The sequence below is a fragment of the Cebus imitator genome, unplaced genomic scaffold (assembly GCF_001604975.1).
Source record: "Cebus imitator isolate Cc_AM_T3 unplaced genomic scaffold, Cebus_imitator-1.0 Scaffold217, whole genome shotgun sequence".
NCBI classification, from domain to species: domain Eukaryota; kingdom Metazoa; phylum Chordata; class Mammalia; order Primates; family Cebidae; genus Cebus; species Cebus imitator.
Window position 1 is genome coordinate 2,709,899 of NW_016107532.1, and position 10,986 is coordinate 2,720,884.

The 10,986-nt window shown below is 41.9% G+C and overlaps 1 protein-coding gene across 1 annotated transcript in view; it reads left to right on the forward strand.

The window, feature by feature from the left end:
* The window catches only part of LOC108318319 (leucine-rich repeat-containing protein 37B-like), a 44,665-nt gene extending 34,422 nt beyond the window's left edge, over positions 1-10,243 (forward strand). The window contains exons 11-13 of the mRNA XM_017549344.2: positions 6,808-8,793; positions 9,318-9,419; positions 10,217-10,243. Of these exons, the coding sequence (XP_017404833.2) occupies positions 6,808-8,793; positions 9,318-9,419; positions 10,217-10,243 (2,115 nt within the window). The remainder of the gene's footprint in view (positions 1-6,807; positions 8,794-9,317; positions 9,420-10,216) is intronic.
* The last annotated feature ends 743 nt before the right edge of the window (positions 10,244-10,986 follow it).

Below are 10,986 nucleotides of genomic sequence, written 5' to 3' on the forward strand. Positions count from 1 at the left end.
GAGACGGGGTTTCACCATGTTGACCAGGATGGTCTTGATCTCTTGACCTCGTGATCCACCCGCCTCGGCCTCCCAAAGTGCTGGGATTACAGGCTTGAGCCACCGCGCCCGGCCGCATAATTTTTTTTTTGAGACAGAGTTTCACTCTGTCACCCAGGCTGCAGTGCAGCCACATGACCACAGCTCACTGCAACCTCCACTTCCCAGGTTCAAGCAGTTCTCCTGCCTCAGCCTCCCAAGTAGCTGGCTGAGATTACAGGCACCTGCCACCATGCCTGGCTAATTTTTCGTATTTTTAATAGAGACCAGGTTTCACCATGTTGGCCAGGCTGGTTTCGAACTCCTGACCTCAAATGATCCACCCACCTCAGCCTTCCAAACTGCTGGGATTACAGGCTTGAGGCACCGCGCCTGGCCTCACTTAGCATAATTTTTTTTGAGATTATGCTACCGTCCATGTTGTTGCACCTATCAGTACAGCTGGCCCTCCATATCTGCAGGTTCCTCATCCATGGATTCAACTAACCATGGATGGAGAATATTTGGAAAAAGTAAAATATATGAAATAATAAAAACAGTAGAAAATTTAAAACATGCTATAATTATTTACATGCCATTTATACTGTATTAGATATTTAAAGTACACCCAAGGCTATATACAAATACTGTTATTTCATGTAAAAGGGCTTCAGCCTTTGTGGACTTTGATATCTGCAGGGAGTCCTGGAGCCAATCCCCTGCAGACACTGAGGGACAACTGTTCACTCCTTTTCATTGCTCAGTAGTATTCCAGTTGTGTGGGTGTATCCATTTGTTTATCCATTCATCAATGTATGGACATTTGGGTTGTTTTCAATTTTTTGGCAATTATGAATAAAACTGCTAAAAACACTTATATACAGGTCTTTGTGTGTGAACCTATGTTTTCATTTGTTTTGGGTAAAACCTAGGAGTTGGATGGTTCACATGCTAAGTGCATATTTAACTTTGTAAGAAACTGCTAAACTGTTTCCAAAAGTGTCTGTGCCATTTTACATTTCCACCAGCGTTGTGTGAGTGTTGCAGTTGTTCCATAACTTTAGCAGATTCTTTTTTTTTTTCTTCGACACAGTCTTGCTCTATCCCCAGGCTAGAGTGCAGAGGCACTGTCTCGGCTCACTGCAGCCTCCACCTCCTGAGTTCAAACAATTCTCCTGCCCCGGCCCCCCAAGTGGCGGTAGGCACCCGCCACCACACCCAGCTAATTTTTATATTTTTAATAGAGATGGGGTTTCTCCATATTGGCCAGGCTGGTCTTGAACTTCTGGCTTCAAGTGATACACCCGCCTTGGCCTCCCAAAGTGCTGGGAGGTGTGAGCCACCGTGCCCAGCCCAGCCGATTCTTTTTTTTTTTTTAATTTTTTAATTGCCAAAGCAGGAGTGCAGCTTCACCATCTCAGCTTACTGCAATGTCCGCCTACCAGGTTCAAAGGATTCTCCTCCCTCAGCATCCTGAGTAACTGGGATTACAGGCACCCACCACCACACCCAGCTAATATTTGTATTTTTAGTGGAGACAGGGTTTCAGCTTGCTTGCCAGGCTGGTCTCAAACTCCTGGCCTCACATGATCCACCCACCTTGTCCTCCCAAAGTGCTGGGATTACATGTGTGAGCCACCACGCCTGGCCTGGCCCAGCAGATTCTTATATTTCAGTTTTTAAAGAAATGTTTGCCTTTCTACTGCTAGATGTTTAGTGGAATCTCATTGTGGTTTTAATTTGCATTTCTTTAATAGCTAGTGATGTTGAATGTCTGTTCATGTGCAAATATCTTCTTTACTAAATTGTTCAAATCTATTCTCATATTTTAATTGAATATTAATCTTTTTATTAGTGAGGTTTTTCCCCTGTAATCCCATGAGAGATTATTTATTATTGAGTTTTGAGAGTGCTTTATAGATCTAGATGCAAGTCCTTTCAGGGACCAGGTGCAGTGGCTCACACCTATAATCCCAGCACATTGGGAGGCTGAGGCAGGAGGATTGCTTGAGGCCAGGTGTTTGAGACCACCTGGGCAATGTGGTGAAACCTCGTCTCTATAAAAACTATAGTTCTATAAAAACCTATGAAAACAATCCAGGTGTGGTGGTGCATACCTGTGGTCCCAGCACTTTGGGATTGCTTGAGCCTGGGAGGTCGAGGCTGCAGTGAGCCATGATCACCACTGCACACCAGCCTGGATCACAGAGTGAGATGCTATATCAACAATTAAATAAGTAAATAAATAAATAAATAAATAAAACAAGGCCCTTTAGATATGTGTTTAGTAAATATCTTCTCTCAGATTGTGGTTTGTCTTTTCATTCTGTTAAAAGTGTTTCCTGACTGAGCACAGTGACTCACGCGTGTAATCCTAGCACTTTGGGAGGCCAAGGCGGGTGGATCACATGAGGTCAGGAATTCGAGACCAGCCTGGCCGACGTGGCAAAATCCCATCTCTACTAAAAATACACAAATTAGTGGTGGCTGGCACCTGTAATCCCAGCTACTCAGGCGACTGAGGCATGAGAAATGCTTGAACCTGGGAGGTGGAAGTTGCAGTGAGCCGAGATTGCACCACTGCACTCCAGCCTGGGCAACAGAGTGAGACTCTGTCTCAAAATAAAAAATAAACAATAAAAATAAAAGTGTTTTCTGAAGAGCAGAAGTTTTTAATTTTTATAAGCTTTAAGTTAGCAATTTTTTCTTATATGGCTTGTGCTTTTTTGTTTCTTACTTAAGAAATCTTTAAGAACCTGTTGTCTAATCCAAAGTCAAAAAGACTTTCTTTTATGTCTGCTCCCAGAAATTGTATAGTTACATTTAGGTCTATGATCCATTTTGAGTTAATTTGCATATATGGTGCGAGGTATCTACTTTTTTTTCAATTTTATTTTTTATTTTTAGTAGAAACAAGGTCTCACTATGTTGCCCAAGCTGGTCTCAAACTCCTGGCCTCAAGTGATCCTCCTGCCTCACCCTCCTAGAATGCTGGGATTACAGGCATGAAGCACTGTGCCTGGCCTTCTTTGCAGTTAAAATTATATATACATATATACATACACACACACACACACACACACACACACACACACACACACATCAGCCAGGTGTGGTGGCATACACCTGTAAGTCCCAGCTACTACGAAGGCTGAGGCAGAAAGATCATTTGAACCCGGAAGGTGGAGGTTGCAGTGAGCCAAGATGGCACCACTGCACTCCAGCTTGGGTGACAGAGCAAGACTCTATATATATCTGCAGGGCCCTATTGTGAGTTTGTGCCACCTGCCCCCCAACACACAATATGGCAAGCTAAATAGAAACTCAGATATGCTAAGGCTAGTTGAGGGCATTATACAAATTAGCATGGAATGGGCCCTTCATTTAGCACTCTGCTGCATTCATTTTTGTCAGGTCACTTTCTTATCTTCACCATCTTGTCAAATCTGTTTTATTGCTCTAGCCTCGTTTTCCTCAGCCTCCTGCAGCATCTTCCATGTCAGCTAGATCCCTTCCTCTCTGGATGAAGTCCTCTTCACCAACCAGCTTTCTCACTTAGTTCTCTAACATAGTGAGGTTCTGTCTGCTTTTTCCTTTACCATTAGTGGATAGGAAAAATGCTCCTGTTCTCTTTAACCATTTGTCATCAAGACCCAAAAGACATTGAACTAACTGCCCTATTGGAATTCATCATTGAAAGTCTTCAGGAGTTTACACATTTATATACAAAGAAAGTAGGCCAGCTCATTTGAGTCTTGATTCATGTGTAATGATCTTTAACGCATATTGGAAAATTACTATTCTCAAGTAAGAATAATCTGTACCTCAGATCATTTACAGTCTCAAAGATTTGTCAGTATACTTTAAGACAGTTCTGGGAACAGTTAAGGAGACTAAACAATCATGAAAACTAAATGCAATGTCTGATGTTTGATTGGATTCTGAATTTTTTTAAGCCATGATATGATTGGGACAATTGTGAAAATTTGTATGTGGACTACATAGTAGGCAATGATAATATTAAGTTTCATTGGGTGATAATAGTATTCTGGTTATGGAGGAGAATGCCTTGGTTCTTAGGGGCTGCATACTGAATTATTTAGTGGTGAAGGCTCATTATATCTGCAACTAACTCTCAGATGGTTTGTCCAGAAAAATGTGTAGACATACATACATGGAAAGCAAATGTGGCAAAGTATTAGCAACTGTTGGGGTTAGGTGGGAAATTTTTTAAAAAGCAAGAAAAAAAGCAACTGTTGATTCCAGATGGAAGTTATACAGGTGTTCATTATACCATTTGAAAATGTTTCCCAGCCATCCTAAGGCTTAAAGGAAAAAAGGAAAATGTTTAAAATAAGAAGTTGAAAGCACAAAAATAATAACAAAAACTTTGGGTTCATGCCTGTAATCCCAGCACTTTGGGAGGCCAAGGAGACAGGGTTGCTTGAGCTAAGGAGTTCAAGACCAGCCTGGGCAACATGGTGAAACCCCATCTCTACAAGAAATACAAAACTTAGCCAGTCATGGTGGCACACACCTGTAGTTCTAGCTACTCAGGAGGCTCAGGTGGGATGATCACTTGAGCCCAGGAGGCAGACGCTGCAGTGAGCTGAGATTGCACCACTGCACTCAGCCTGTGTAATAGAGCGAAACCCTGCCTCAGAACAAACAAAAGAAACACCTTTGTGTCAGAGTTAAGGTTGCTATATAAGTCAAATGCTAGGTTATGGCTCTGGGTCCATTCTTTCTATATGAAGATCAAAGGCTTCCACTGGACCCAAAGGAACACTACTAGTCACTAGTGGCTATTTCTCTATAGGTTTGAAAGCTGTGTCAGGCCAACTTACTGGATGCAGTTGTAATATAAAACTCTATACATTTGCTTATACCCATTACTGGAGATAGTAACAAAACAAAACAAAAAACTCTATACGTTGTACTCCCAGCTCATAGACTTCATATATCCATGAAACATGCTTCTGTTTTCACAGTTTTAATGAGGTCCTGATAAAGTCATCCTTTTGAAGGATCCAGAAAAGGCCCCCACAGCCTCTGCAACGTAATAATTTTAGTAGTTAACATTTATCGAGCATTCACTGTGTGCCAGGCATTTTTCAGGTATTGATTCATTTAATCCTCAAAACTCATTAGAAGTAGGTACTATTACAATGACAAGGCCAAGGAACAGAGATTAAGCAGTTTGCCCAAATTCACATTAGTGGAGCTGGGATTTAAGCCTGGTCTCGCTGTGGAATCTGTATTCTTAATGACCATGCTATACTGCTTAAGAGTAACCTTGAGATTTACTCCAGTTAACAGAGGTTTTTTTTTTCTCTCTAAAACTGCCCCCAATAAGCCATAACAATAATCAATTATCTTGGTATCTCTTTTGTCCAAATTTATATTTTGAAAAAAACTCAAACATACCATAAAGATGAAAGAATACCACAGAATCCAATCAAAGGTCAGGCACTGCATGTCATGTCTTCGTTTCCTTTAATCTAAAACATTCCGCTACTTTTTGTTATCTTTCATGATACTGGCATTTTTTAAGAGTCAAAGATAGCTGTCTTGTAAATTGTCCCACAATATGGATTTGTTTGTTTCCTCATGATGAGATTCAAGTTAAGCATTTTAAGGAAGAATACTGCATAGGTGATACATCCTTCCTGCCTCGTGACTACAGGTGGCCCATAATGCTAAGTTTGATCACTTGATTAAGGTGATCTTCCAGATCTCTCCATTGTAGTTATTTTGCTGGGTGCAGTGGCTAATGCTTGTAATCCCAGCACTTTGGAAGGCTGAGGTGGACAGATCACTTGAGTCCAGGAGTTCTAGACCAGCCTGAGCAACAAGGTAAAACCCTGTCTCTACTAAAAATACAAAAAACAAAAGAAAATTATCTGGGCATGGTGGTGCAAGCCTATAGTCCCAGCTATTCGGGGGGCTGAATTTGGAGGATCACTTGAGCCCGGTCGAGGCTGCAATGAGCTATGATTTTGCCACTGTATTTCAGCCTGAGTGACAGAGTGAAACCTTGTGTCATAAAAAAAATAAAAAATAATTTTCCCCTTGGTAATTAAGAAATAATCTGTGGGGTGGTACTTTGAAATCAGTGAAGATCCTGTTCTCAAGTGTCTTTTTACCCAACTGTGTATCAATAATAATCCTTGTCTGAATCAATTTTTATTATATTGGTGGTGCAAAGTGACACTTTTTTAAATTTTGTCATTCCTTCTGCATTTACTAGCTGGCATTATTTCATTAAAGAAGAAAACCCCTCTTTCTTTTTGAATATCATTCTTCATGGATTCTTCTTTATATTAATTATGTTGTAACTTATTATTGTTGTTATTCTTTTGAATGCTCAAATGTCCATCCAGATTTGGCCCATGAAATCTCTGTTATTTTTTACCCCACAATACATGTTAAACTAAGCTGTTTTAATGCCCAGAGAATGTCTAATATTTCCCACTCCCAACAGGAATTGAGAAAGGGACTACAGAAGTTGGGGGCTTATTCTGACTCTTCTTAGAAGTCTACCTTCTTCCTGCGTACTTTCAGCCCAAAGTGAAACTTTTGAGTTGGGAAGAGATACTTCTGAATTAAACTACTGATCAGTGTCACCAAATTCTAATGCCAACCGCATTTATTCTAGGCATACCATACTCCCTGCCATGCTTACCCTTCTGTTGTGCACCTCTGTCCTCCTTCCTATGGCCTTCTGGTTCCTACCCAACTGTCCAGTCCATAGGCCTCAATAACACCTTTTTGCCAGCCCTGTGGTAGCATTTGTCTGCCTCCTTTACCTACTCAAGAAACCCCTTCACCATTAATTTATTGTTCTGTGTTTTTATCTATAGGATCTTACCTAGCCATATGGCCTGCTGCCTCTGCCAATTTAAAAATAGCATTGAGGTTGTCTGCAAGACAGTCAAGCTGCATTGCAACAGTGCATGTCTGACAAACACCACACATTGTCTTGAAGAAGCATCTATAGGGAATCCCGAAGGAGCATTCATGAAGGTGTTACAAGCCCGGAAGAAGCACACGAGCACTGAGCTGACTATTGAGCTGGAGACACCCTCAGACAGCAACGGCATCAACTTGTCAGGCTTTGGGAGTGAGCAGCTAGACCTCAATGATGAAAGTGATGTTATCAGTGCACTAAATTATATCTTGCCTTATTTCTCGGTGGGAAATCTAGAAGATGTGGAGGCAATGTTGTTACCATTCATTAAACTGCTTTTTTCAGATTCACAAGATGGCGACAGGTCCCTGGGTATTTTGAAAAACAATGCAAAGAGCCCCTCTCTTCAACCTGCATCCAACAACTCAACTTACGAAAATAAATTGAGAAAGCTGTATTCTCTGGAAAATGTGATAGATGCAGAAATTCAAGAAAAAATCGATGAGGTTAAAAGGGAAGAAAAAAATGCCATGCTTGTACAGTCCAGTGTTTTAGGTCCCAAATTTAAACGGCAAATTTTTCGGACAAAATTAAAAACTGCCCAACCACAGGAAAACAGCCTGGCGAAGATTCAAAGTGTAGGAAAAAGCCTGCAGAGAGCAAACAGAGTCCTCATGGACCCAAGGAGCATCCAGAAAAGGCACTTCAAAGAGGGGGGAAAGCAGAGCATCAGGAGGGAACAGAGTGCCCAGGCATTTGTGGAAAACACTGCCAAAGGAAAAAGGCCTGGGAGTGCAGCCCCAAGGGAGCTGGAACAGCCTCACGTGGTGCAGAGGCCCGAGAAGTTAGTGGGAAACACCATCTACACCAAGCCTTTGCTCACCCAAGAGCATAAGACAGCTGTCTCCTCTTTGCTGAAACCCTTCTCCATGGGCGGGCCTTCCGCCTTCACCCCTGGAAAAGCCCAGCGTGAGGTCAGAAACCTAGAGAAAGACTTAACCTACGCCATTTTCATTTTAGAAAATGCAAAGGCTAGAGTTAAAAATATGAAGGCTGCTAAACCAACCACAAATTCCAGAAAAAAATACCACTTTCATAAAACTAGCTCCCATGTGGTCCACAGAACACCCAAGGCCAAAAAGAGTCGAAAGTTCAGAAAGAAAAGTTCTCTCAACAGACTGATGCTGGCGAAGAGGCCTCCATTCTCTGCAGCAAAGAGCCTCATAAATTCCCCTTCAGAAGGGGCTTTTTCATCTTTAGGAGACAGTATTCAAAAAAATTCTTTTCCAGAGGTATTTGCTCCTTCAGAACATTTTAAGGAAAACACCACCGCAGGAAATGCCTTTGAAGAAAAAATTTTTATGGGAAACACTGCTATACCAGAAGGCACCATCTCTGAAAACACAACCTACAATAATCCTCCTGAGGCAGATTCCGCTGGGACTGCGTTCAACTTAGAGCCAACTGTTAAACAAACCAATGGAGCACAATGGGAATACAATGACCTGGGCACTGACCTGTTCCCCAAGCCCAAAAACTTCAATTACCCATTGCTCTCATCCCCAGGTGATCAGTTTGAAATTCAGCTAAACCAGCAGCTACGGTCCCTCATCCCTGACAACAATGTGAGAAGGCTCATATCTCATGTTATCCGGACCTTGAAGATGGACTGCTCTGAGACCCAAGTGCAATTAGCCTGTGCTAAGCTCATCTCCGGGACAGGCCTCCTGATGAAACTTCTCAGTGAACAGCAAGAAGAAAAGGTGTCCAAGGCAGAATGGGATACGGACCAGTGGAAAACTGAGAACTATATCAATGAGAGCACCGAAGCCCAGAGTGAACAGAAACAGCAGAAGTCAAGTGAGGTGAGGACCAAACAGAAAGATGAGACCCAGACTTTCCCATCATTTAGCATATGTCGGGAAAGTGCCAACACAAGAGAACCTAGGACTCGTGGGCCACAGCTTGTCTTGGCCATGTAACTTTGGCCAGATGGCTCATGCCTGTAATCCCAGCACTTTGGGAGGCTAAGGTGGGTGGATCACTTGAGGTCAGGAGTTTGAGACCAGCTTGGCAACATAGTGAAACCCTGTCTCCACAAAAAACACAAAAATTAGCTAGGTGTGGTGACACATGGCTGTAGTCCTAGCTACTCAGGAGGCCAGCTAAGGTGGGAGGATCACCTGAGCCCAGGGAGGTCAAGTCTGCAGGGAACCATGATGGTACTGCTGTACTCCAGCCTGAGCAACAGAGTGGGATCCTGTCTCAAAAAAATTGAAAAGAACCTGTAAGCTACTCACTTGGAGTACTGGGGTTTTTAATAGTTAGCTTTCATCCTATCTCTGTGTTTTTTTTTTAAAAATTGTTCTTTCCTTTTTTTTTTCTTAAGCTCACTAAAGTTGTTCCAGGATATGGCTACAGCAAATTCATCTTGGCAATATCTGTGTCTGTAACTGTGACAATGTTCATCCTAATTTTCTGTGTCATCATGGTAAGAACAATAATTAATTCAGGTTTTCAGAATGCAATCCTGTCTTTGTATAAATTCAGAACCCACAAACTGAAAATCAAAGCCACTTTCCCACCTACTACTACTTGACATTCTCCTTCAGTTGTTTAATGCTGAGGTATGCTTTGTTCTTTTACTATAATGTGTATTCCAGGATTTTTAAAGAATTGTCACTTCCAGGAGATTCCTGTCAATTGAAATTAAGTTAATTCCACTAGACTATTTTAAGAAATTAAGTTGATATAATAGCAAAATTTCTCCCACCCAAACTATGTCAACAATTGAATGTACTCTGCCACTAATTTATTTCCTTATTGTTGAAATGAAGAGAAATGTATAATCTCTACCCTCACAGAGCTGTCATCACCCTGGAGAGGAAGGACAAGGCAAAAGAGAGAAGTCTCGTCTTGTAGACTTACTAGACTCACATATTGTCTTCCTTCTCCAGTGTGTAGGGCGTTGTCTAAATAGGTCCAGTTAAAGCACTACAGGGTAGCCATCTTTTTAAAAAGTAGTTGGCCACTTATTTAAGTTCACAGGGGAGGGAGAATGTCTCATACGCCAGCCCTCCTGAGCCCAGGCCCTCTGTGAGATGTGTCGCCATTTCTCGGACACCATATGAGACATTCCTCCTCGGATTAGAGATGCTCAATCTGCATTACAGATCTAAAGCCTACATCTGGCTACTCTGGGGCGAGTCCTGTTTATAGCACCCATTCCCAGAGCTTGCCTCTGTTTGCCTTTTGTTCGATTACATGATGTGTTACTTTTCCCAACAGGCCAGTTCTAGCATATTGGAAGAGTGAGATAATAAGCTGGCAACCTTGACGCTGTGCTGCCAATCCAACTTTATTTCCCTCACTCACCATTTCCATTATTGTGGCAGCCCTCCATTCCAGCCAGAGCAGCCCCTCACCATACCCTGGTCACACCATGCCCGTTTCTGCTTTTGTCTCTGCCTTTGTCCATCTAAAATGCCCTTATTTCACTCTGCCTGAGGGAATCCTACGAATCTCTCAAAAGCCATCTCAAGTTCGTCTTTCTTCTTTACACCTTCCCTGAATACTCCAGCCCTTCTGAGCCTGCTCCCTTTGTGAGATTTGTCACCATTTCATAGACACCATATGAGAGACTTTGGAGGCTGAAGTGTGAGGATTGCTTGAGCCTGGGAGGTCGAGGATGCAGTGAGCTGTGGTCATACCACTGCATTCTTGCCTGGGCAACAGAGCAAGACCCTGTCTCAAAAATAGCCACCACCAAAAACTGTCTTGGGATTTGAATAGGATCACATTAAATTTGCAGATTAATTTGAGAATTAACATCTGTACAACATTCTAGGAATGTGATATCTCTTGTCATGTATTCATTTTTTTGAATGTCTTTCAGAAGAGTCTGTTTCCATCATATAGATCTTACACGTCTTTTGTTAGATAAAAGATCTTTGTATTTTTGTTCCTAAATACTTCATACATTTTTATTGCCGTTGTAAATGGGATCTTTCTTCCATTTTCTAATTAGTTATTGGTAGTACATGGGAAAAGTATTTGAG